Source organism: Lycium barbarum, chromosome 7 (genome assembly GCF_019175385.1).
Source record: "Lycium barbarum isolate Lr01 chromosome 7, ASM1917538v2, whole genome shotgun sequence".
NCBI classification, from domain to species: Eukaryota; Viridiplantae; Streptophyta; class Magnoliopsida; order Solanales; family Solanaceae; genus Lycium; species Lycium barbarum.
Genome location: NC_083343.1, coordinates 107,149,072 through 107,176,503, shown reverse-complemented (window position 1 = coordinate 107,176,503; position 27,432 = coordinate 107,149,072). Strand labels below are relative to the sequence as shown.

The 27,432-nt window shown below is 35.8% G+C and overlaps 2 protein-coding genes and 1 pseudogene across 2 annotated transcripts; 1 reads left to right on the top strand and 2 right to left on the bottom strand.

Annotated features, from left to right (window-relative positions):
* Positions 1–3,010: 3,010 nt before the first annotated feature.
* LOC132603708 (small ribosomal subunit protein uS8my-like) lies at positions 3,011–6,995 on the top strand (annotated as a pseudogene).
* Positions 6,996–7,811: 816 nt separating this feature from the next.
* On the bottom strand, positions 7,812–10,751 carry LOC132602389 (vicilin-like seed storage protein At2g28490). Its single transcript, XM_060315260.1, has 5 exons — positions 10,335–10,751; positions 9,585–9,769; positions 9,402–9,482; positions 8,724–9,122; positions 7,812–8,431 (listed from the first exon to the last, which is right to left on the bottom strand). The coding sequence occupies exons 1-5, from the start codon at positions 10,645–10,647 to the stop codon at positions 8,012–8,014; spliced, it is 1,398 nt and encodes a 465-aa protein (XP_060171243.1). The 5' UTR covers positions 10,648–10,751; the 3' UTR covers positions 7,812–8,011.
* Positions 10,752–17,064: 6,313 nt separating this feature from the next.
* On the bottom strand, positions 17,065–20,431 carry LOC132603707 (large ribosomal subunit protein eL28z-like). Its single transcript, XM_060316879.1, has 4 exons — positions 20,276–20,431; positions 20,036–20,189; positions 18,278–18,441; positions 17,065–17,388 (listed from the first exon to the last, which is right to left on the bottom strand). Exons 2-4 carry the CDS (start codon positions 20,181–20,183, stop codon positions 17,269–17,271), a joined length of 432 nt encoding a protein of 143 aa, XP_060172862.1. The 5' UTR covers positions 20,184–20,189; positions 20,276–20,431; the 3' UTR covers positions 17,065–17,268.
* Between the last annotated feature and the right edge of the window lie 7,001 nt (positions 20,432–27,432).

Genomic DNA, 27,432 nt, shown 5'->3' with positions numbered 1-27,432 from the left:
TAAATTACCCCTATATAATAAAAAGAAATTATTTTTTCTTCTTGATTAGAGTATGCACAAGTAGTAAACCTTTTGACATTGGGAATCCAACAATACCAAGTTATTATATGGCTTTTCCAATCATCATTTAGATGTTACTGTGACACCCCGTACTTTGCGTTAGGATGTGTCGTAAGTAAACCAAGATGAACTCAGAGGATTGAGGACATTTTTCATGATAGTGATGGTTTAAAATCAATGTTATGTAAGACCCCGTAAGTTTGAACCCTTGGAACTAATTTGTATGTATGTATATATGTGTATATATATATATATATATATATATATATATATATATATATATATATATATACACACACATATACACATACATACACGATAAGTATTTTCTTCTAAGTTCGATTTTTATAAGAATTTCATAAATATGATTTTAGCTAGTTCTTGTGTTATTATTTTTCGGATATCCCATAAAGTAAAACATGACATGAGGAAGTTTATAAATGTGATTTTATTTGTTATAAGAAGAGAAATTATTTCTCATAAAAAAATTATCTTTTCCGTTTTGAGAATTAATAGTACAAAAATTTGTATTCGTGAGATTAGGTTGGAAAAATTAGGATGTAATGAAAAATATTTTCTAGATATCTCAATATTTATGAAATGTTAGTACGTGTGTAAATTTTTATGAGATATCTTGAATTTATTACTATTTTTAATTTTAATTATATGAGATAAATGGTTAATTGTTGACCTTAGTGGAGAATAATGAATTAATTGTGGATTTATTTAGTGGATAAATAGTAAATGGTTTCCCTTCCACGTGGGACCATGTTATTAAAGGAGGAGTGACTCATGAGTCATGAATATGTATATGGATAATGTGGCCATCTTAGGAGAGATTTGCAATTCATGTAATTTAAAGGTGGGCCCCCTTTCCAAATAAAGAAAGAAAATAGATGTTTCATTGAGAAGGCACTCTTTGAAAGTTAGCTAATTTCCTTTACATAACAAGCAGCAATGTTACCCTTTCCTAGCAGCCACCTTATTCCAGTATTTAGCAACACTTTCACTTTAGGAAATCCTCTTGAAGAAGCAAAAAAATAGAAAAAACGTTCCAGCAATCTTTTCTTGGATATTCATTTTGAAGGAGCTACTCTTGGCCAAATTTTCATTTTGAGGTAAGAATTTCGTCCTAGCTTCGTCTATAAGTTTTAGTAAAAACTCACTGGACAGTGATTAGAAGCCGTGAGTTTGCTTGTTGGAGTTGTTATAGGTTGAATATGGGATGTTCTTGATGTGTTAGAATTCTGGACATGTTGGTATAGTGGTGTTTATGTATTGTCGTTGTTATGGAGCTTAGAAGGAAGGAGGGCACGGATAAACGACGTATAATTGTTGTAAAGCGAGCTTGTCGCCCGTCGTTGGGTCTTCATGTTTGTTTGTAAGTTGATATTAGCATTATCATGTTTCTTGTAGATTAACTTGTAAGAGAGGATGGATTCATCCTGGTTGCCAGAGGATCGAAAATAAAGGTATGTAAAGGCTATTTTTTGTTTTGGCATGATTCCATAATCAAAAGAGTCAATTGATCGTATAGTAAAGAAGTATATCACAGAATCCTTACTTTTCCTACATTTGTTATACGTCGGCAGAAAGAGTAGAAGAATTATGTTTACAAGTTATGCAGTACCACCATTATATATTTACAAATACGCCCGGCTTATTAGTCGGAGAGATATGTCCGGCTTATTAGTCGGAGAGATACGTCCGGCTTATTAGTCGGAGAGATACGTCCGGCTTATCAGTCGGAGAGATACGTCCGGCTTATCAGTCGGAGAGATACGCCCGGCTTATCAGTCGGAGAGATACGCCCGGCTTATCAGTCGGAGAGATACGCCTGGCTTATTAGTCGGAGAGATACGCCTGGCTTGTTTGCTGGAGAGATATGCCCAACTTGTTAGCTGGAGAGATATGCTCGACTTATTAGCTGGAGAGATATACCCGGTCTTATGGTTGGAGAGATACACCGAGCCTTAAATGCGGCCGGCTAGGTAGATTACTCTATTATTTATGTCAAGGATAAGTCAAAGCAGGTAAGTATACCTTCAGAGTATTCTTGGTTTCAGTTGATTTCGTTTATCAGTTCCTTTACATAAGTCAGAGCAGGTAAGTATACCTTCAGAGTATTCTTGATTTCGTTTATCAGTTTCAGGTCATAAAGCGAGCTTGTCGCCCGTCGTTAGGTCGTCATGTTTGCTTGTAAGTTGATATTAGCATTATCGTGTTTCTTGTAGTTTAACTTGTAAGAAAGGATGGATTCATTGTCGTTGACAGAGGATTGGAAGTAAAGGTATGTAAAGGCTATCTCTTTTCTTTATTGGCGTGATTCCATAACCAAAAGAGTTGATCGACCGTATAGTAAAGAAGTCTATCACAGAATCCTTACTTATACTACGTTTGTTATACGTCAACCGAAAGAGTTGAAGAGTTATGTTTACAAGTTATGTAGTACCACCATTATATATTTACAGTTATGCCCAACTTATAAGTCGGAGAGTTAATGCCCTGCTTATTATACGCCCGACTTATTAGTCGGAGAGATATGCCCGGCTTATTAGTCGGAGAGATATGCCTAACTTGTTAGTTGGAGAGATATACCCAGCTTGTTAGCTGGAGAAATATACCCGATCTTATGGTTGGAGAGATACACTGAGCCCTATATGTGGCCGACTAGCTAGATTACTATATTATGTAAAGGATAAGTCAGAGCAGGTAAGTATACCTTCAGAGTATTCTTGATTTTAGTTGATTTCGTTTATCAGTTTTAGTTATTCAGTTGCTTTACATACTCGGTGCATTATTTCGTACTGACGTCCCTTTTGCCGGGGGCGCTGCATTTCTGCATTTCATGCCTGCAGGTTTGGATAGACAGGCAGAGAAGCCTTCCCAGTAGACAGTGCAGAGTATCAGCTTGATTGGTAAGCTCTATCTCATCCGGAGTTACCAGGTCCAGAGTTGGTATTATTTTTGTGTATATAAAGATGGTGGGTCAGCCGGGGCCCTGTCCTGACCACAGTACAGTTCTATTATCCTTAGAGACTTGTAGACGAGTTCTGTATATTTGGTATGTCGGTGTAGTGGTCTTGCCGACCCTTGCATATGATCATTTTGGGATTACTGTTTGTAGACGTTCATGGCGGGCTCGTCGGCCTGCACTTTTATGTATACATGTTTTTAGGTGTGTTTACCCTTCAGATGATGGCCTTGTCGGCCTAGATTGGTATTGTCTGCTTGCAGGGAGGCCTTGTCGGCCTAAGTGGAGGGTTACCTCCAGAGTTTATAGTTATAGAGTGGTACGCTCGGGGATAAGTAAGGCACCAGGTGCCGGCCACTCCTCCTCGTGTTTTGGGCGTGACAGTTACTTTAACTTGTCAATTTTTGTGGATAAAGTTGGAAAAACTAGCTAATTTATGTCTTAGTTTCTTAAGATGACACTTATTATGAGACAATTTTTTGGTTGTTAAGGTGACACTTATTATGGGACAGAAGAGTACACCATAGAAAAGTTCTTACTACCTCTGTCCCGTATTAGTTGTCCACATTACTATGACCCCGTTTGGATTAGCTGAAAAAATGGCTTTTAAGCATAAGTTCTTAAAGTACTTTTAAGTTCTGAAAGTTATTTTATAAATAAGCAACTATGTGTTTAGATAAAAGTGCTTAAAAGGTTTTTAGATTTAAGGGTAGTATTGGAATTGACAGAAAATATAAGGGATAAAAGGGTAAAGTTGTTGGTCAAACAAAAAAAAAAACTGGGGTTGAGCAACTTTTTGGTTTTGGCTTATTTTAAGCACTTTATAACTTAATTTAAGCTGTTTTCTATTTTTGCCAAACACTCAAATAAGTTAAAAATGCTGTAGAAATATTCGTCCCAAAATACTTGTCCATTTACAAAATCAAGATAGAATTAATTAAGTTTTTCCTACTTTGCCCTCAACATTAATTGCGTTTCAAGTAACCAATATTAATTAAAGTGCAATTAATTGGAGAGAGATAATGGTAATGTAGTAAATCTATACAGTTATTTATAAGTTTTTAAAGGGCGCGTAGAGGAGAAAGTGGACAAGTAATATGAGACGGAGGGAGTACAAAATATGGGAAAAGTTGAAATGACCCGGTCCATTTCCATGACGGCCCAATGGAAACACTACCATCTCACTCACAACTTGGGTTCTCTAATTTCCCTCTAACGGGAGTCGGTTTGAATAAGTAATGGGGCGGAGAATATTGAATGATGCATTGCGTACAGTTGTGAATGCTGAAAAGAGAGGCTTTGCTTCAACTCAACTCCAATGTCATTTCTAATTTTCTCCATATTATGAAATATCGAGGTACCTAAATACTCCTGCAAATACGACATTTTTTCTGTAATGCTATTTATGTTATGTGAGCTTCCAATGGTGGAGTAATTCATTGTAAAATGATTCCGCAGATTACTCCGTCCCAGAAAGAATGATGGGTTTGTAATGGAAGTTTTAGATTGCGTTTGGTATGATGAAAAATGTTTTTTTTCGGAGAATAAGTGATTTTCCTACTCATTTTCTTGAGTTTGGTATGAAAGTTGAAAAATGTCATTTTAAGACATTGAAAGCAAATCACCGTGAGGTTTTTGAATTTGTGGTGCAACTTCTGGTTGTGGGGGTAGGGTCCAGGGCGTGGGGGTTAGATGGGCTAGGGAGGGTAGGTGGGGGTGGTGTGATTTTATCCATCCGGAAAATGTTTTTCCTCAAATTTTTAAGGAAAATATTTTCTTGTATTTTGAGGAAAACATTTTCCATAAGATGGATTCGGACTTTCTTCAGGAAAATTTACCTATTTTAGGATTACATGCTATTAATAACTGTCTGTACAATTAGAAGTATTTGCAATTATTTGAAAAAAAATTCTAAGCAAAGAGAAACCATGTTATGTCATCCAATGCTTAAATTTATGTTTCTTGAGCTTTCCATGATGGAGTAATTCATTTCAGAATGATTTCTCATGATTCATTGGAGTAATTTTCTTTATATTATTCCTTCTGCTCCCACCCCTCTATAAAAAGCCGCAATTTGAATCAGAGGTTAAACTATCTAGTTTTCTGGATGAATCGGATTAACGTTTAAATAGATCAAAATTTTATAATTAAAATATAGACAAACCATTGGAAAAAACTTGTAATAGAAAAGAAAGTATAGTTTTACTTCTCCAAATAGTAATAGTTGTTCTGTAAAATAGGACAGGAGGAGTATTATTTAAAAACTGATTACCGTTCTTGTGTGTATTCAGATTTTTTGACTATGTGGGGGAATAAATTGGTTAGTTTTGCATTATTCTGCTTGCGGATATTTACTGGCATTCAACCTTAAAAGACCGAACTATGCTTTGTGTTGTCGTGTATTAGACCATGAGGCACTTCCACTGTGTGATAAAAAAACATGCTTACAGTCAATGAAGTTATAAAGCTTTGCATGCTGCTTAAATTTTAACTGTTTTTTCAGGTTATATCAAAGACTTTGAAGTGCATGATCCTCATAGAGTTGGTAAGATAACTGTTCAATTGCTTGGAAGGATAAACGATTGTCGTGCTCTCACCTACAGACAAGACATTAAGGCTGCAAGCATGGAGCATTACAAGACACGCACATTGCCAACACGTCAGGTTTGTGCACTCCCTCTAATTTTTTTCCTTTCTTTTTTTCTCATTCAACATGATTGTCATGCTCTCACCTGCAGATTGTCTTGTTAGTGAGTTCTTAATTTTGAGATCTCTGTCTTTGTTAAAAAGATCGTTGTTACTTTATTCCCATTTCGTATCTTTTCTCTGCTTGAATCTGGAAGGTTCACCAATGCCAACATGTTAACCTCTTGATCTTGCATCTTTCTTCTGATTGAATCTGTATTTGGACCCCATCACCCCTTTATTCTAACTTTTTAAAACCACTTTTCTTTCTATATCTTACCTGTCTTTCCCCTAACCTTCCCGCTTCTGTTTTTTTCCCAGGTTTATGTTTATGCTAGTGCATTTCATGATTATATATACCAATAGGGACAGAGTTATGATTCATTGGAAAATTATAAGTACGGGGAGGTGGTTCCTTTATACTCTAATTTGGCCTCCTTTTGTACATTTTGGCATTTCTGAAAATGAAAGCACTAGACCTTATCCTGGAACATATGCCTGGAGAATGGCTTTGGACCAAAATACAGACCAACTATATTCTTTTGGCAGTTGTTATATATGGGTCTTTATTCTAGAGTCTGTTCACCTAGTTTTCCCTGTTTGGCAGTGTTATTAAAAGCTAGCGTTTTGTTGCTTGCTGCGATGAAGCAACGCAAAGCGCAGGTTTTTTATATGGATTGGATATATATGCTGTTAGTAAAAATATTCTTTATCCTTTTCCTTTCCTTTCTCTTAAAGTCTTACATGATTAGTTCATTTACTTTTAACATCCAAGTCAGGTCCACTATTTCTCCCTTTCCTATTTAAAACTTAGAGAACTCATTTCCATTCCTTTTGTTTTCTTCTGTTGAAGGAACTGATTTACTCATGTTTATGCAGTGGGGCTATGTTGTTATTACAACGCCAAATGGAGTTTTGGATCACGAAGAAGCAATGCGGAAAAATGTGGGTGGTCAAGTTATCGGCTACTTTTATTGAACAAGTTTCAGTCATAGTTCAAGGTTCAAGACTGAAAGAGTATTATTGCGATTCCTTTGTTTCTACACTCTGACTTGCTGCTATAGGCACTTATTTCTTTTCTAAGGTCTTAGATGGAAGTTCACTGTCCTCTATATGGCCTATAGGTATAGAAAACTTGATAGCATGTTAGTTTTCCCTATATTAATTGTAGTAAGAGAAATTCTGTTCTGTCTCAAATCAACGCCATCAGAGGTTGTTACTTTGGGTCAAAGATTTCTGTTCTCAATTTTTTTGGAAATGAGTTTTTCTGGTTTGATTTTCTGGTATCTACATCCTTAATGTGTCGTCATGAAAAAAATCATACGATTTGAGTATTGCTGCATGTTTGATTTGATTTGCATATGTAGTTGCCTATTAATTTCAAAATTATGGACAACTACAACACAAGGATATCAGCAATACTAGTTTCTATTATCTCTTTCTTGATGTGGGGGTGCCCCCATTAACTTGGCTCTCAGCAATACTAGTTTCTATTATCTCTTTCGTGATAACTGCGTTGAACTATGTTTTATCTCAGCAGATTAAGGAGTGAATTAGAAGTATCACCCTCCTGTGAGTTTCATACCTAAACTTTTGGATGTTCTTGTTACCCCCAGGCTATAACTCCCTTTAGATTAAAACTCCCGGGTTAAATGTGGCAAAATGTTTGGGATAACTTGGTGAGAGGTGCTTGGGAGATGAAAAAAGTCTTAAAAATGATTCCACGCGTCACAATGAGTTCATGGTATAGTTTTAGGTATTCAGTCAAAAAAAAAAAAATCACGTGTACTGCCACTTGGAACTCTATGGAGGAACTTTTCGAGCGTGATGATCACATAGCATGTTATAGTCCTCCGGGGGTTGTTTAATAGTATGAGTTTATGGTAGGTTTTTTTTTTTTTTTTGGGGGGGGGGGGGGGGGGGGTGTTGTTTGCTGAACACCTAATAGTTTAGGTATAAAACTCACAAATGGTGATAGTTTTTTTTTTTTTTTTTGGCCGGGGGGTGGGGAGGCTACTCATCACTCATTAGAAAAGAAAGAAAATAAAATACCAACCACAGTTGAAATATCCCATTTGTTAATTGAGTTCAAACCACAAATAGAATCATGTCAAAAAACAAATCCGTCTTATTCACAACTCAAAAGAACAATGAGCCTTGTGTCCAACAGTACAAGACAACCAAGAAACGATTGAAAGGAAAACAGAAAAGAAAAATCAAATTCGAAAACTGGCTCAAACAATTCATGCCATAACTCAACTAGACCGACTAAGTACTAGAATTTCCGCTAAACTAATCAAAATCCCTGATCATCCTGGCAAACTTTTCATGATGAGTAGCAGAAGATGAAGGCAAGATGACTTGTTCACGTTGCGCATTGGCAATCCTCTTAAGCCTTTTCTCACCAATTCCAAATGCAGCTGCAAATTCTGGCCCTCTTAAGCTTTGCATCAATGAGTTCTTACCTACCAAGAACTGTTGATGGTTCCTTCTTGCTGATGTAGTGAAGCCGAAGAACTCAAATGGACCATTGGTCGAAGCAATTTGGCAGAAGGGGAAGTAGCGTGGCACCCAAAAGACATCTCCTTCTCGTACTCTAGCGTTCATGGCTAAAGTTCCATTTGGATACACAATTTGGATCCTGCCAGTTCCCTTCAATACTATTCCATACTCTATTGCTGTTGGATTAACATGAGGTGCCACCATGGATCCCTACATTAACAAAGAAAAACATGTAAGAGAATTTTAAGTTTGTGGATGCAAAATGTGTTAACAGGAAAGGGTTTGATTTCTCATCTGGTCACTCAACTAATTGTTACTGTATTATTTCAAAAAGTCACCTTTCTTTGTTGCAGAAAATTGAAATCAAGAAGAAAAGTGTTTTTCTGAGAAAATATTATTAGTTGAGTGACCATCTGAGAAATCAACTTAATAGAAAAGTGATTTTTTCTCCCAAAAAAGAAAGAGATAACACTATGATCTTGAATAAGATGAGGGTCATTACCGGAGATAGATTGACAAGATAAACGCCATTGCTGGATTGTTTTAGAGGAGAATAATCAGACTCATCCACCTTCTTGCTCCATCCATAGTCGTTCTTGAAATTAGGCTTCTTGTTGTAGAGATTGTATGTTGATGGAGCTTTATGATTCACTCTCTCAATAACATCTTCTCTGTTTAACAAAGTAAACAGGAATTTCCTCAATGACCATGTTATTGGTTCCTCCTCTTTGGGGCTAGCTTCTTCCTCAAAATTCACAATCCTTTTCAAATGAGCTAGTCTTTGGTGGGGTTCTTGGGCCAAAAAAGTGGACCAAATGCTGGTGTGATGAGAACCAGATAGATGCACTATTGGCCCGGAAGTTTGTCTGGTCAAGAACGTGCTTAATTCTGTTGTTGAGACCTGCAGTTTGATGTAATCTTGATTCAGTGTTGGGTATAATTACATGTGTGGACTGCTCAACCAGAGAATGTATAGGTTTTGTATACTAAGTAAAAATAGACATATTGTATACACAAAATATTCATACGATATACACAAATATACATAATCAACGTATAGATATTGTATATTTTGGCTAGCACTCATAATTAATTTCGGCCGACAGGCCAAAAATGAAAAAAAGTCTTTTTTGTCCACTAACAAATGTAGCAAGAAAGTTAAGTTCCCTTGAATACTCACATTAAGAGCAGTTGATAATGTGGTATGATCGAATCCAGCAAAAATGGATGCAGGATAAATTCCCCCGCCAATGAAGAAAGGCTGCAAAATATTTTGAGTTACAAAATTTTGAGAATTGGACAATAAACTTAAGACAAGAAATGGATTAAAAGACCAAATTTTTGAGAAATTAGCTTAGGATACCTGGTAAACATTCCATCCCATGGATTCTGAGGTAATATCAATACTACAAATAATGTGAAGTCTCTGGTTTTCAACTATATTCTCCAAATAGAAAGCTGATCCTGCAGGAATTGTGTAAACATCTCCACACTTCAATTTCCTTTCTGCTAGTTCATCCTTATAGAGGTGTCCAACTCTTGCTTCCCCTGTATTCAGTTCATAGAAAACGATTATTATGGCTTATTAAAAAAAAGATCAAACTTATAATCTGTCAGTTTTGTTTTAACACTAGTTATGTATTTTAACTTGTTGTAGCAACAAATCTGCCTTATTTTTCGAGTTATTAACCTCATTTTCTTGATAGATTACATGTAATTTATCGAGTTAATGAAAAAAACAGACCTAAACTATCGCTTTTTCGCAAGTTTCATACCTTAACTATCTATTGATCCCTTTACCTACCTAAACTATTATCCCCTTGTATTAAAACACAATTCTATGCCGAGTTGGCCAAATATTTAAAATCAATCGACAACAGGCATGTGAAGGCCAACTCAACATCGAGGTGTGTTTTATACAAACAGAGTGATAGGTTTAGATAGGTAAATGAACAATGGATAGTTAAGGTGATAGTTTACGTTTAAGTGTGTCGATCATTAACTCTAATTTATTTTTTAGCTGACTTGATAATATAAAAATTTGCATACCCTATCAACATATTAAAGTTAAACCCTATAAATAATCGGGCGAAAGAGAAAAAATGGATTTTACCATGGTGAACAAAGAGGACTAGATTAGAATCAAGGTATTGAGGGATGAAGAGACTATTGGGTTCCATTGAGATGAAACCAATATGCATTGGACTGTGAAGAAATGAACCCCTTCTATAGCCACCTTTCACTAATCTCATAGTCCCAGCATCAGTTTTCACAACATCATGTAAGTGACGCAACAAGAACCATTTTTCTCCTTGAGTCTTTCGCTCACTTTCTTCGTCATCTCTTTCTCTCCTTCCATCGACAGAGGCCAATAGTGTCGAGAAAAGTACCAACACTAGCAACAACAATGTCCTTCTCTTTCCCATTTCAACTCCGAACAATAAAACACTTGTAGTTTCTTTACTTAGTTTTCTTTAATCAGTTTGGTGCATTGGAGAGTTATGAATCTGTAGCAATTTATATAGAGGGAATGGTGAGATGTGAGGGCAGTTGTTGTCAGCCTTGCAAGATTTCTAGGCTTTTTTGGTGTACTTAACATTTAGATCCTGAATAATATTCGCTACACCAAAGAAATATAATTTGTTGAAGCTTGTAAACAGACCAAATGATGAAGCAAAATAGCACTTTGATGACCACTTCAAAGGGCTACTCTAGCGCAATAAAAGAAAGGGTACCAATCAACGTTTACTTACTATTCACGACAAACTTTTAAAGAAAAAAACTCAAATATATCATCGAACTATCAGAATTGGCCTATCCATGCCACTCGTTAATAGTTGGGCATAAAAATACCACCGCCTTGTCACATTTGAGTCAAATGTGTCACGGCAATGGCATGATTGAGCCCAATTATTAATGAGTGGCATGGATGAGCCATTTCTGATAGCTCGATGACATATTTGAGCTTAAAATCCACTTAAAAAATAATGATATAATTAACAATTAAAAAATATTTAACTTTTAAACTTAAAAAAATATAAAGCATTTCTATATTGAAAAAAGCGTTTTGAGAGACAATTTGATAAATTTTAGTATACTTTTTATAAGAATATTTTTATCTTAAAATTAATTTTAAACTTCTGTTTCTACTTGAAAGAAACAGAAATTTGCAATTTCTCCCCGATAACACAAGATATACTTTGTCTGAATCTCAAAAGCACTTTCTTTTGTCAAGCACACAAGCGTTTTTTTTTTTTTTTTTAAATGTAGTTCACCTAAATCTAGGGGTGTCAATGGTACAGTTCGGCTGGTTATTTTATAAAATTTATTTCATACCATTTTTTTGGTTATTTAATTCAACATAATCAAAATTAGACAATTCAAAATCGTCCATCATCTCAGTTTCTCTTCGATATCGGTACGATTCGGTATTTTTTTTTAAAACATCATGTAAGACTCATGTAGAAGTTTGAAAAAGATATTATACATACTTCAGTAGGACTGTGCAAAAATTCTTTAAATATTTTTATTGCTTAAAAGATGATGAATCAACGAAACATGAAAGACGACAAGAATAGAGATTCATTCCACTATTTTACAGCAGTGTAAAATAAAGTTAATTAAAGAGAAAAAATCTAGATCACACGAGTTGAAAGAAATTAATCAACTCAAAGGCAACTTGCTACTCAAGATCACTGGAATACCTTGTAGCTTGTTATTCAAGATGATAGAACTAATTTAGATTTAATAGGAATAGCGTAATAGATTTCAGAGTTGAAACTTTGGGTGTTAATTACGTGTTGACTTGTCACCGCTTCAATCACCTTATACCCAAGGGAAAAAACATATGTTTTATTATTTAAACTTAATATATCAAATATATTTTATACATATAGATGTATTCGATTCGGTTCGTTTTTTTTGTTTTATTTTTGTAAAATTAAAAACCTACTTAATTATTCGGAACGTTTGTAGATTTATATAAAAACCTACGATTTTCTAAAAGAAACCTAATAATCGGTTTGCTTCAGAACGGTTCGGTTAGAAAATTGATTTTATCAAAAAACATTGACACCCCTACCTAAATCAAATTGCATGACATGCTATTAAATTCTGTGTCAAATCAAACTATATCACATAAAAATAGAATGACTGTACTAATAAGAGTTTCGAACAATTATAAAATTTTGCATATAACTTAAAACCTGTTAAAATTTCACTTAAAAATGTACTGAAATATTTGTTTTAGAGTCCCGCCATTTCCTTGTAGGCAGTCATTTTCCGCGCCAAAACTAGCAGGCCAAAGCCCTATAAATAGGACTTGTTCATCACTGAAAGAGCAAGAACAAAAAAAAAAATGGAACCCAACAATGTCACCAAGCTTTCTGATGTTCCTATCACTGTCTCAAACGTCAAACCCAATGCTAAATTTAAAGGTTGATTATGGTGGAAAAACAAAATCATTAAAGAATATGTATATGTGAAATGTGATTGCAAACGAACAAGGACCTATGATGTCACTATTATGGATCTTCCAAGGGCGATGCTGGTGGAAATTCTTTCAAGATTGCCAATTAAGCCAGTGGCGGGATCATAATTTTCATCTATGGGTTTAAAAATATGTACAAGCTAATCTACGAAGAAGCCACATCTACTATATTTACATAAAAAATTAATTTTAACCTTGTATATACACTGTAATTTTTGTCGAGGGAGTTCAGATGACTCCTGGTTCCTACCTAGCTCCACCCTTATCAAGCCCATTTTTCGTTGTAAAAGCGTTTGCAAGCGCTAGTGTAATCTTTTCTCTGACCCTTTATTTCGTAACATGTATCACAAAAGATTGTCTTTTCCTTGCATTTTGCTTTGGAGATCTCAATCTATCGCTTCGCTTCTTGAACATAAAGCAGATTATGATTACTATTCTCGCCCCCAGAACAGACCCATTATGTTGAGCCCTAAGTTCCATTTCCCTCCACTGAAATAAAAAGTGTTTGGCATTAGACCAGAGTTGTTAATTGGTTCATGTAAATATGTAATGGGTTTATTTGGTTGCTGAGTGGTGATACATATGATGATAATCATTCAGTTTACATTAGCCATCCTCTTTTGGGTGAGTATTTCAAGGTTAACTTGCCCGAATGGGAGAAAAGAGTTCGTCGTGTTGCTTATGCGTTCTGCTTTGATGAAAGCTCGAGACAGTAGAAAGTATTGAGATCCATAACTAGAAAGTTCCGGGGTCGTCCTGAAGTATCAGAATTGGAGGTTTATACTCTTGGCGTTGATGAGAGATGGAGAAACGTGGGCGGGGCTCCATACCCTTTATGCGGATCATTTGGTAATGTTAATGTCAATGGTGTTCTTCATTGGCTGGATGATGATGAAAATATTAAAATAGGTGAAGCCCCTGCCAGCATTTACTCTTTTAATATTGGGACAGACGAGGTGAAACCCTTGCCAGCTCCACCTGGTTTGAAAACTCCATCCTGGGGCTTGATGTTAGCAGAGTTGGAGAATTGTCTATGTTTGTCTGATAATGGCTATAGTTAGTATGTTGATATATGGTGGATGAAAGAGTATGGAACAGTTGAATCTTGGACTAAAGATCACATTTTCACGGACTCTATTTCACCAGATATCTGTTATGATAGTTTTATACCAGTCATAATTTGGTAAGATGGAGAAATCTTGATGCAAAGCTATCGTGGCACACAGCTAGTTTCGTACAACCCAAAAGAGAAGAAGTTTAGGGAGGTCCATGTTTATGGTAGTGGTAGTGCAGAGACTAGACACATTCCAAGTTTTTACTCACTCAAGACTGTCATGGGGGAAAATTTCCAAGTCTCAAATGCTTATCCGAAGACTGAGATAGTTTAGATATTTAATTCCTCTAGGATATTATGGGATAATTTTGAATTCTGGTAGTACAGCTCTACCTGTATAAGCATACCTTGTCCATTTTCACATACCTAAGTTATTTGCATTGTAAAGTCTCCAAAGCTGCATTTCTTTTGTTCATTTCGTTCTGCACTTGTCTCAATAGCACGAACTATAAAGGAACAAAATGTTGACCTATGAGTTTGGCTGGCCTTGTTTGGTGTAAACGATACATGAGCTTTTGGGTAAAGTTAATTGGATGCGTCAATTGGGAGTGACGTTTCGATTATGTCCTGATTGTTTAGGTAGTTCTTTCCTTAGTAGATGATTTTCTTGAGTAACAGGCTAGTAGTCAAGTTAGCCATTTTCGTACTATCTAGTAACCTCCGAAAGAGCAAGTAGCTTATTTTCATAATTACATTTTATTTGCGCAAGAATCCCCTTGGTTTAGCTTGAAGCTATGTTCTATTCTAACCTTGCATCAAACTTCAATTTCCACGGTTGTCCTTACTGCCTTTAATTTTATGTACCTCCTTGCTTTCAGGATCAATATGACAGCTTAACTCTTTTGATCTCGTTCAAGATGAAAAAAAGTTGAATTCATTTCACCTCTCTAATTACGACCTTCCGTATAAAGGAATAAGTTTGACTCCCTTGTGCTGGTTCCTCTCCCCTAATTTCCATATAAGCATATTGAGAGGGGACTTCTGTAATCTTTACAGGTTTCTTCAATTTCTGAACATTTTTGTTGCCATTGTCTTATTAGGCTTTCTGTTGAGCATTGATGGCGATGTTCTACTATTTTGAACTATCTTATCTGGTGGTATCTACAATCAGTTTAAATTATATAAGTTTCAGTGATCATGCATACTATCATATTCTTTTATTTCATGTTCTCTTTTACTCATTCTTTGGACTGTGAAAGGAACTACTTATATAAGCTTTCTTAGCGAAGAACAATTCTGAATTTTATTGTTGCTTACTGAGAACTTCATATCTCTTCCTTTGGTTGGTGTAAGCTTATTATTCAGCATCTTTTATCGAATTCAAATATATTTTTGAAAGGTTAGAAAACTTTGGCCATCTTCATTTCAGTGTTTTGATCCAAGGTCCCTGTATTATCTCTATTTGGGCATTTTTTTCTTAATCTCAAAAAATCATCCTGTTTCTGAATCTTGCCTCCATTGATGATCCCTTAGATTGGCCAAAACGTCACCTCTCGGAATAGAACTTAAGGCAGAGGGCAAAGGGATTGTCCTGAGTCTCTCTTCCTTTATGTTGAATCCAACTAATTCGGGTTATTGCGTTAAGACCTGAGTGACTTTATGGTGCCTAGTCGATGAAATAAATCCAAAACCATAGCCAAGGTGCAAGTTTCTCCATATCAGCATATATTTGCTTTTGGTAGAACAACATACTGGTCTAGTATTGGATTGTTAGTAAAGAACAAATCATGATGAAGGGGAAATTCAACTAAACAAATTAATCCTTTGCAAGAGCCTACTGGCAAGAGCTCTTTATTGGGAGATTTGAATTTACTTGGCACCAGTGTGCTTCAAATTTACTTATGTTTTTCTTCAAATTCTAGCAAATAAGAATTTGAGTTTTCTTCTACCAAGTTCTAAAAAGATTGGTAGTCTTGCAAAGATGTCCTTGCAATGGATCATTATTTAGTCTATGCATACAGTTGCATTTGCTCATGCAAAAACTCAGTAAAGTTTGGCCTTCCAGGGCAATATCATATCAGCTGTAATTCGATACTTCGATTCAATCAGCATACATATGCATCTTTTATTACGCATATATAGTTTTTATGAAAGACCTGTCTCAGGTTTTTAGGATGCTTACCGAGTATAGATGACTTATATTCTTGTACAAACACAGAGGCTTATCTTGTTGCAGGCATCTGAGTCTTAGCCCTCTTGCTCCACTTTCACATTGAGCCTTCCACTACTCTGACAGTAGCAGTGGGTTGTGGTTAGCTACTAATTATTTCTAATATTGTACTATATTATATCCATATTGAGCGAGTTATATAATTATGTTCGATCGAGATGTTGGCTTCCTGTCAAAGACTAACATAAAACTACTTACATTATTGAGTCATCCTGTTACCCCTGGATCAGTGGATTATGAGTCCCCATAGATTAATCCCCAACCCCGCCCCTTCCCCCTCCCTCTTCGGTTGGATATGTGGCAAAACGTTTGGGATAACTTGCTGAAAAGAGTCTTAAAAAATGAGTCCACCTGACACAATGAATTCATGGTGGTTCAGGGGGATCCTGTGAGCACCCAATAGTTTAGATATGAATCTTGTAAACGCTAATTGTTTAAGGGGTGTTTTAACCGATTCACTCAAAAAAATTTCCACATATTTTGCCAGAAATCTTTGGAGGACCTTTTGGAGCATGATATCACATAGGTATTTTAAAAGAAGCTCATAGTAGTCCAAGAGGGACTAGAACACCAATTGTCTAGGTATGAAATTCACAAAACAGTAATTGTTTTAGAATTTTTTAAAAGCCTATTCTCACCATGTTGATTACTGATGCTGTTGCAACTACAACGCAGATCTGGCGTCTAAAGATCTGAGAATTTCGTTTAAATATCTTATAATGGTTTTATGGAGTTTGACATACATGAGAGTTATGCCAAAAGCTTTATGACAAGTGAATTTGTACTTGGATCTTGACACGTGGGTGGTGCTTAAGCTTAGCCACATATAAGCACAAAAAAAGTAGCTATGCAGGTAACCCCATTTAAGCACACAGAGAGTAGCCATGCAGGAAAATGTGCTTGCTTTGAGTAGCAAAAAGAGTAGCAGAATTCAAATTTAGGTACTGTTGTCTGTCGCCCTGGATACGCAATACTCGAATAACAGTAGATGCAAGAATACATTTAAGTACAGACGTTGGCACCGTTTAGAAAGAATGCAGCAATAAAAGGCACAAGGAAGAGTATAAACCTAGTCCAACATACCACACCTTCCACAAAATTGAGCAGATCCTTTCTAAATGATCAGTCTATTTAATAATGAACGGGGCAAAGCCCTTAACCATAGCTTTTTGAAAAAAAGATTTCAAATATAAAATTAGAAAACAAAACTTTGGTACTTAATGACTGGAGAACAACAATGCCATTGTAAACAAAATCTAACAATCAATGCAACTCTAGGCCTGTCTGTTCCTCTTCTTCATGCCAGACTTGGCGACCCTGAGGCTCCTGTTCACAACGCTCAACCTCGCGAGGGCTGCCTTCTTCAGATCTGGCCTGTAATAGTTGTCTGCAACCTGAAGACCAATAATTGAACCAAGAATGTAACGTGAGAAGGATCATTACGAAGTTTTTATCAAAGGTGTTGACTGTTGAAGAATTCCTAAAATAAAAACCTAATAAGCTAAGGCAATACATTAAGCAGAACACAAAGTACATGATAAGGAGACAGTGCAAAGAGATAAACAGTGAGAATCTTTCGAAGGAAAAATCGGTAGACGCAGATACGAAAAAAGCATTCACAATTTGGTCAAAAATGGTTTGAATTTTTTCCCATAAGAGTTCATTAATGCTGCTTTCTAAAAGTGAAGTACAAAACCATATTCCACATCTGGATTCTTACGGGCTATATGGTTTGGATTGGTTGACTGATCAATTTCAGTAATACCAGCATTTTGCTTACTATATAAAAGAATAGTTTTCAACCTAATAAAACTCCCTTATTAGAATCAATTTTCAACCAGTCACAAAAGTACTTAAAACGAGTTAGGCCCTTACACTTGATAGAAATTGACCATCCTACGAAGACAACTAAAATTGAGCTTGTAATATAAACCTTGCGTTTGTGTTATTGAGGAATTTCATTAATGTGCAAGATCATCAAGAGCACTATAACTAGTGAGGAAGAAAACAAACAATAACCAACATATTGTCTTTATGAGCAATTCTTTCTAGTTCTGTGGGAAGTAAATTTCACTATTTGGTTACTAAAAATCTCTAGCACACTAAGATCTTAACGCGATTAGGTCATGTTACAAAGAACCCAAGCAATTTTATTTGCCAAATTAGCACGTGAACAACCCAGTTTACGCTATTGCATGATTGACTTTACCATGTTATAAAGTAGCTATAATGCAGTAAATTTGCTCTTGTCCAGTGGTCAAAAAAGGTCAATCAAATGTTTACCTGGTTCGTTACTGCCTTGGCCATGCGGCGGAATTCCTTCTTCATAACAGATTTGTTCAACAAACTTGAAGGCTTGTTCTGTTTCTTGGTCTTTGTTGTAGCAAGCAACACAGATTGATCTTTGCCTCCAGGCTGGATAGTCACAGTTTTCTTGTTTGCTAGGCCTACAAAGTCATTACAACAACAGCTCAATTACATGATAACTTGAGGCATGACAAACCCAAATTTCTAAAGCTTCTAACAAAATTATATTTAAGCACATAAAGCATCCAACATTTTTAGTGCCTACAAGTAGGTTCAAAGCAATATATCAATCAACTATGCTCAACCCCAAACGGGTTTGGGTTATACATTCCGCTATTTTTGGATCCATTTTATTACATTCGGCTGAACACAAAATTAATATGTTAAACTGACTGGTGCATTATATTAGCTATAACAGAAATAATATTAATGGTATCACATCAAAGTTCAAAATTTGAGTAACTAAGGGTGTGTTTGGTATGGAGGATAATTTTTTTCAAATTTTTTATATTTGGTTGGTCGAAATTTTTGGAAAACACTTTTTCTAGGAAAACAAGTTTCTTAAGAAAGAGCAAAATGACTTTCCTAATAGGAGTAGGGAAAACAAGTTCCATAAGTAACCTTCCAAGTTCATAGTCTTCTTCCCGCCTTCCAATGCTCCAAGCCTCCAACCCCCGCCCCACCACCTGCCACCTCCAACCAACCACTCCCCTCTAACCCACCCCACCCCACCCCACCCCAACCACGTAGGGGTCATTTGGTTGCTAGTTAGAGTTGTGCAAGGTTTAGTTATTTATGTATTAGTTATTCCATCTTTTATCCTTCATAAAATAATACATAGATTTTCTCATAACTTGTACATGTATTAGTTAAAGCAAACCAAACACCATATTAGATGTGTTGACTTTTATACATAGCAAAAGAATGCTACTAAACATGTTATTAATTATGTAGGATTTAATACATGAATAGCTCAGCTCATAACCAGCAACCAAATGACCCTAGTGCTGTGTTCCTACTAAATTACATATATACGCTCTTGGGATAGTATTTTCTTGCTTACTCACCAAACACCAGAAAATAAAAAAAAATCCCAAATAAACCTTAAATGAATCTGAAATATTAAAATTTGTGAACTTTGCTTAAAATAATGTCATTAATTTCCATAAAGTTAAACATTTTGCAAGATTCAACAGATCATATAAAATTGGAAGGATGAAGTAATTTGAGGTTCTAGAATACTATGAAAATAAAATCCAGATCTAAACACTCTTAGGGGTCGTTTGGTTCACGGACTAAAGTATAATCTTGGACTACTTTATCCCATCTGGAAGGTCGGATAAAATAATCCCAAGTTTGATGGGATAAAGTGGGATATCCACGATTAAGTCCGGGATTAAATTTATACTGCATTTGGTTGACAGGATAAATTAATACCATCAACCAAACACAATCCCACACTAATTTATTGGGATAAAATAATACCAAGGTTGATGGGATATGCAGCATTACGCCTGACATTAAATTTATACAGTGACGGGATAACTTTAGACCATAAACCAAACACAGCATAAATTTAATCTTAGAAACACCTTACCCCGCGAACCAAACGACCCTTTACAAACTAAATTAAGGAAAGAGTAAATTGCAAAGTATATTAGTAAAGCCTCACTAACCAGAGTGTTTGTAAGAAAAACACTCTTAAGGATAAGAGTAAATAGCAAAGTAAATTACCAGAATGTTTGTAAGAGTGAAGATTGTAAAGATTGTTAGGCTCTTTACTAAACACAACACCAGCACTACCATTACCAAACTCCTTCACCAAAAATGAATTGTTTTTCTTCACTATTTCCCACACTAGTTGCCCTGGAACTGTTGCCATTTTTCACTGTCCATTACCAAAAACAAAACAAAAAAATAAATAAATTAAGCACAATAAGATAAATGAATAATTAAGCACATTTTTGGACTCACCAAATGGGTTTTGCTTTGAGGGCGGCCTGAAGAAGGAGATGCAGCTGTATGAGGAAAAAGAATGTGTGAAAATTTTGTTTATATATTGATGACATCCTAAAACCCTAAAGAAGAGAAGAAACCTCAATTACCGAAATTGCCCTCCCATTTTTACTTTTTGAGGAATTAGGAGTTATTGACTTTGGAGTTTAAAAAAAAAAAAAAAAAGTGGCACTTTCAGACTATGGGTGTGTGCGGCACGGATTTCCAATTTTTTCATGTTCGTTTGGTTAAAAATTTTGAAAAACATTTTCTTTAAAATTGAGGAAAATGACATCCCTAATAAAAGTAGAAAAAATAAGTTCGCAAATTCATTCCACCAACCACCCTATCACTGCTCAACCCAATCCCAACCACTCCCAACCCCCACCCACCACCCCTCGCAGCCAAAAATATTTTTTTTTTGGAAAAGAAGTTTTGACATTATTTTTATTTTTTTCACCCTCCCACGCAAAACTCGTACCCTATGACCCCCCCCCCCCCCACGCAAAACCCATACCCTCCCCCCTGCAAAAAAAATATTTTTTTCGACAAAAAAAAGTTGATTTTTTTTTTTCATCCCACCCCACCCCGCACCCTACCCCCTCCCTACCCCCCGGCAAAAAATTATATTTTTTGAAAAAAAAAAAGTTTTGACTTTTTTTTTGCACCCCACCCTACCCCCCAGCAAAAAAAGTTTTTTTTTCCACCCCCACCCCAACCCCACCCTACCCCTCCCCGCACGCCTGCACCCCTACCCCCGTCACCCCCTCCCACCCCCCCACCCCCCCACGGCAAAAAAAAATTAATATTTTTGAAAAAAAAAATTTGACATTTGTTTTTGGTTTTTTGCACCCCCCAACCCCCGCCCCACCTAGCACCCTACCCCCCCCCCCCCCCCCCCCACAAAAAAAAAAATTTTTTGAATTTTTTTTTTTGACATTTGTTTTGGTTTTTTGCACCCCCTCCCCCCAAAAAAATTGAAAAAAAGTTGACAATTATAAAAACTGAATGTTTGCGTGGTTAAAAATTAAAACTTTTGGAAGGGGTGATGGGGTATTTTGGGTGGGGGGCGTGGGGGTGTCTGGGGGTGTAGAAACCCGCAAAAGACAATAAAAAACTTCAAAAAAAAAATGTTGGGGTTGGGGTTGGGGAGGGGGGGTGTTGGTATGGTATGGGTTCCACGCAAGGGGGGAGGGGGGGGGGTGATGGGGGATGTGGTCATGTAAAAAATTTAGAAAGAAAATTAAAAACTTCAAAAAAAATGTTGTGGGAGGGGGTGGGTTGGTGGGGGGTAGGGTGTGAGGGGAGGGGTGGTGTATGGGTTAAGGGAGTGGTTGGGGGTGGTGGTGCAAAAAATAAAAAAAAATAAAAAATGGAGGGAGGGGGTGGAGGTGTAGGGGTGGGTGAGTGGGAGTGGGTGGGGTGGGGGTATGGGGTTGGGTTGGAGTTGGTGAGGGTTGGGGAGGGGGTGCAAAAAGCAAAAAAAAAAAAAAAATCAAAAGAATTTTTTGTTTTGGAGGGGGTGGGGGGTAGGAGTGGGGTGTGAGTGGGGTTGGGGGTATGGGGTTGGGTTGGAGTTGGTGAGGCTTGGATGAGTATTTTTCCGAAAACGTTTTCTATCAACCAAACGAACATGAGAAAATAAGTAAGAAATTCACTTATTTTCCACCACCCAAACAAATATTAGGAAAACATTTTCCTCCATACCGAACACACCCTATATTTGGAATATTAGCCAATTTAACCACATCTTACTAACTTGGATTACTTATATTTTAGTTGGGTAAATATGAGATTCAAGCCTTTTTCAACCCATCAAAATATGGGTATCTTATATGAACTAAGTAGAAAAATGTTTTCTTTAAATATTTGAGGGAAAACATTTTCCGAATAGATAAAAAACACACCAACGCACTCTTAATCCCTACTGCACCCCACCCACCACCTACACGCACCCCTACCCCTGCCCTACCCACCCTACCCCACCCTTCCTCCCTACCACCCCCACCTACCCCTCCCAACCTACCCCACCCCTCATCCCTACCACCCCCACCTACCCCTCCCAACCTACTCCCACCCCACTATCACCACTTCTATTTCATATATTTTATTTTATTTTTATAACAATTTTATGAAAAATGAGATTTTTTTTTCTTACTCCCACCCCCCACCAATTTCCAATCTTATATATTTTATCTATCTTTTATAAAAGGTGGGAAATTTTTTCTTACCCCACACCCCACCCTACCCCCACCACCCTTGCCCTCACCCCATTTTCTATTTCAGATATTTTATTTTACTGTTATAAGAAATATATAAAAAGATGTAAGAAAATCAAAATTTCTTCCTCCACACATCACCCCACCTCCCCCCCCACCCCTGCCACCACACACACACACATTTTCCATTTCATATATTTTATCTTACTTTTATAAAATACATACATACATATATATATATATATATATATATATATATATATATATATATATATATATATATATATATATATATATAAAGTGGAAAAAAATTTCTTACCCCAAACCCCAGTCTTCCCCCCCCCCCCACCACAAACACACACACACACATTGTCTATTTCATACATTTTATCTTACTTTTATAAAGAATTTATATAAGTGGGAGCTTTTTTCTTACCCCCCACCCAAATTTTATATTTCATAAATTTAATTTTATGAAAAATATATAAATAAATGGAAATAAATTTCTTACCCCACAACCCCTGCTGCACCCCACACCCCGAATTTCTATTTCATATATTTAATTATAAATATGAAAAATTAATATTTTTTGTCATATTAAATTAATTTAATTTGAGAAAAGAAAAAAAATTATAAACACGCAGGTCTATTTATTTTAAATTGAAAAAAGGTAATCAGGTCTAGGACGTTAATTTGAGGTGTATTTTTGAGCCTAAAACAAACACTGGAGTATTTTTAGACCAAAAGGAGAAAGAGGGTTACTTATAAGATATTTCTCTTATACGTTAGGGGTATTTTGATACTTTTCAAAAATAAAATAGTAATTAGTTTTTAAACACGCAGGTTCATGTTAATAATACAAAACTTTGTAAAATCATATAAATAATGGAGTTAATATCTAAAAATCCCTATAAACTATTCATGTCTTGCAAGTTTGATACTTAAAGTATGAAGTGTTGCTCTTACCCCAAAATTATTATTATATTTTATATCTAAAACCCCTGTAATAATGTACCACGATGCAATCCGATAAAACAAAGTTCATTCTATGTTTTGATGATTGACAATTGCTGAAAGAACAGAGAGAGACCTGGTTCGCTATCTGCTCCCTCTGTATGCCGTACATGTTACGGTTCGCTTTTACACCGGTTAAAGCATAAAAGTTACTACGAGATTATTGGTGCTCTAATCGGATTTTAGCATTTTGAGAGTCGCCACCTAATTTATTAAGGGAAATTAGGAAAATCGGGTAAAAGATTTTTCAAGAGAGAAATCTTTTTGGTACCAAAGTTCGAGGTAAGGGTTCCGGTGACCCCTTAGGGAAGGTTTTACGCACCCTAGTATTAAAGATCCGTAGAATACAGTTAACCTACGAGTTTCAATGTGTGATTAATGTATTTATTTGCTTAAAAGTGTTTAGTTTTTCGCAAAAATGTCATTCATTTGTATCATAAACTCGAGAATTTTTTTTTGGCAAAAAGTCCCCTTTAAAAGGGGGTTTTGGGTTTAAAAATCCGCGCAAGTGTTAACTCACTTTATTGACGGACTAGGAAACACCCGAGATTTCTCACGAGTAGAGTCACTACTATTCTAGTCCTAATAAAATGAGGTTAGTTCTTGCGGGTTTTATTATACGTATATACAAAATATGGAGTATATCTCCGATTTTATACATATTTAGATAAAGAAAACCACAAGTTGTTAGTTTAAGTTTGGTTGTAACATTGAAGCCCACCAGGTCAATAATATTCCAGGCCCAAATCCATCTTGCTCTCAAGTTTGGCCCAATAAGTCAATTTTTCGGTCCAAATTCAGTATTGGGTTTCCAGACCCAAAGATCTTTTTCTTTTCCAGAATTATATCCAACTCCATTTCTCAGGCTGTCCAAAACTCATTTCAGGCTCATAATCGTTCTTTAAAGTTTTGAAAATATCCAAATTTGATATCGATTAACCTAGATTTTCAAAGTTATCTCTTATCATTTTTACGACGCATTTTGAAATAAGTTTTTGTGCTATCTCAGATTCAGTTTTTAAAGATCCATTAGGTGGTTCCACTTAATCACTGGCTTAAGGCCCAAAATAGAATATTTATCAAATTACTACTCAGCCATTTTTGAAAATCATTTAACCTGGTCATTAAACCAGTTTAAAACTTAACCATATTAAATTAAGTAATTCAAATCCCATGAGTTTTAAGAGACAGGATTAAGTTTAAAGATGTTTGAGGTGACTTCCTTAAAATATTATGCGTTACCTAAGTTGTAACATTCACATGGGTTTCAATAATTATCAAGTATTTACAAATACATTTTTTCACATGAACATGAATATAAAAGAAGGAATTTAGGCTGGTGGGCCTACCTAAGCCCACCAGCTTGCTATTTTCACCTATAGCTGGGCCTTCAAGACATATTAGCTTCCCTTTTTTGACGGACCCGATCAAATGAATGGGTGTTGCGCCTCAGGCCCATCAGTTTTGATAGATAGGAATGACCCTAGTGGCCAGCGATATTTCACATGCAACAAGAAAGGGGAGAAAGGGAATTTAAGGTTAGAGGGTATCTTAAACTTAAACACTTACTCAAAACAAATTAAACATGACTGCAGGCAACATATATGCTAATTTACACTTAATCAATTTTAACTTATATGGCACAGAAGGCCCAATCCAAATTATAAAGACATAAAAATCAAACAAGGGGCAAATACCTAAATGAACTATGGGGGCGGAAGGCCCAAATGCGAATCAAACAATAGCAGAGGCAAGCAAAAACCCAATACTTAAAGCAAAAACAAAAAAACCAGTCCAAATCAAATTCTTTGAATATATGGGCCCAATTCTGACTATAACCAAAGGATATACCATGTATATGCTGGATATACAAGTTTATATATACCACGAGTATACAGAGCTTTTGTATACACTTAGTACATCTTGGTATATCTTATGTATACACAGCTTGTAATCAAGTAAAACAATCATGTAGACTTTATAGAAAACCTAGTTCTATCCACTTATCATGCCATGGCACATTTAGAAAGGACATAAAGGCAGTTTGAAAGACATGATATAAGTGATATACAATATTCAAGAATCAGATACTAACAAGATGCAGTGACATATAAATAAGACTTAGCATGACTGTATATATACAAGGTATCTGAATTACTCTAGCGAGACAAACATCAATTTTAGCTAAGTATCAACAAGTAGCAAAGGGGAGAAAGAATGATGCAATATTATGTAAACCAAACAAACTAGAGGCATGAATTTTTGATGGCACAGATTTGACATGGTCAAGCTAATATAGGCTGAATCTTAACTATTTTTAGCATATGGCCATACATCAAGAAAGACTGCCTTTTGTATGATTACAAGAAAAGGTAAAGCAGGCATGATTTCACACATAAGGGGGCAAGCAAATACCAAAATTTAGGTTTAAACAGGGTTTCTGGGAAACATATGCACTTTCGGCATGTTCACATGATACTTTAAGGGCAACAACTACCTGTAGAAGTGAGGAATAGGTCCAGATCCAGTAGAGGGTAACATAAGAGCATACAATTAATCATCTTGACACTAGGCAGTAAACACAAAGTCTCAAGGTTATTATGCAAATGACACTCCATATAGTTGACATACAAAGGCTCAGATGGAGCATTCAATTGAGATATGTGAGGATTCATAGTGGTCATACATTTGACCCAGACTCAAAGACTATGTGTAAGGTTCATGGTGATCAAATTGCCAAGTTTAGAGCTCAGGCTGACTTATATTCAGACAATAAGTGAAGGCAAGCAATAATCCTCATGTGACATATTCAGGAAGCAGATAACCAAGTTCACTCAGAGCATCATAACTATTTTTAGACTCAACACAGACTCACACAAAGCAGTAGCATCCAATTGGGATATTTATATCAGCATATGTACACATCTAACAAGTATAGGTGGGATATTATGTTCAAGTGCAGAGACTTATCTCATTATACCATATTTAGCATAGTTCAAACATATATACCAAATTCTCAAGTTAACAACTTCCACATTTAAGCTTAAAACATGCTTATCATACTAGCACATAACCAAATCTAAGCCTTCTTTATTTAAATACTCATAAGGGACACCTAATTAGATATCAAACCCAATCTAGATGACTCAGACCTCACCTCAAGCTAATATTAAGCATACAGGATCATGTTATAGTTTAACATATTATATGTCAGTACCAGTTAACAAACTTTCAGTTTAAAGCTCAAATTAGACAAAGATATAGCATATTTCATCAAGCCAACTGGTCTATTAGTAAAACAGGCCTTAACTGGACACATGATGGCTCACAGTCCCTTTGGCCATCATAAAATCCAACCTGTGTGAGTTATCAGCCATGTGTATACTAATATTAATCATTTAACATGCAGCAACAGTCATTACTAGTGGATTAAAAGAACAAATAGAGTCTAATAGGGGATATTACTACTAATACCATATTCTCAACATAATAGGGATTGAATCATTAAGCACATGTTAGAAAGGTGCAGCTAAACATGATTTAAACTAAGAGCATGTTAAACAGAAGCTAAAGTAGGCATAATATCAATCAAACTAATTATTCAACATGCTGAATCTTTGACTAAACAGGACCTAAGCTAACATATAAGCAGGAATTAAATGCTCATAAACATGATTAAACTTAGCAAATGAGAAAAAACACAACTAAACATAACTAACTTAACATCTACAAGCCTAATTTAATCTAACAAACAACATAACAATACTAACAGCTTCAACATACGTACAAAAATACAAACAAACTACTGAAAAAAAAAGGATTATTAAAGGAAAGAGGTTTACCTTTTGAGAGTGCAGCCTCTGTCGAGAATTGGACTTGGAAGAACCCTTTGCTCCTCAAAAT

Excerpts from the sequence above, each read along its gene's own strand:
- LOC132602389 (XM_060315260.1), bottom strand. The coding sequence starts at position 10,647 with ATGGGAAAGAGAAGGACATTGTTGTTGCTAGTGTTGGTACTTTTCTCG. Across the intron at positions 9,123-9,401 it reads CATTATCAACTGCTCTTAAT|GTCTCAACAACAGAATTAAG; the intron begins GTGAGTATTCAA and ends ATCAAACTGCAG. Across the intron at positions 8,432-8,723 it reads ATCTTGTCAATCTATCTCCG|GGATCCATGGTGGCACCTCA; the intron begins GTAATGACCCTC and ends TTGTTAATGTAG.
- LOC132603707 (XM_060316879.1), bottom strand. The coding sequence starts at position 20,183 with ATGGCAACAGTTCCAGGGCAACTAGTGTGGGAAATAGTGAAGAAAAAC. Across the intron at positions 18,442-20,035 it reads TCACTCTTACAAACATTCTG|GCCTAGCAAACAAGAAAACT; the intron begins GTAATTTACTTT and ends ATGACTTTGTAG. Across the intron at positions 17,389-18,277 it reads CCAAGGCAGTAACGAACCAG|GTTGCAGACAACTATTACAG; the intron begins GTAAACATTTGA and ends ATTGGTCTTCAG.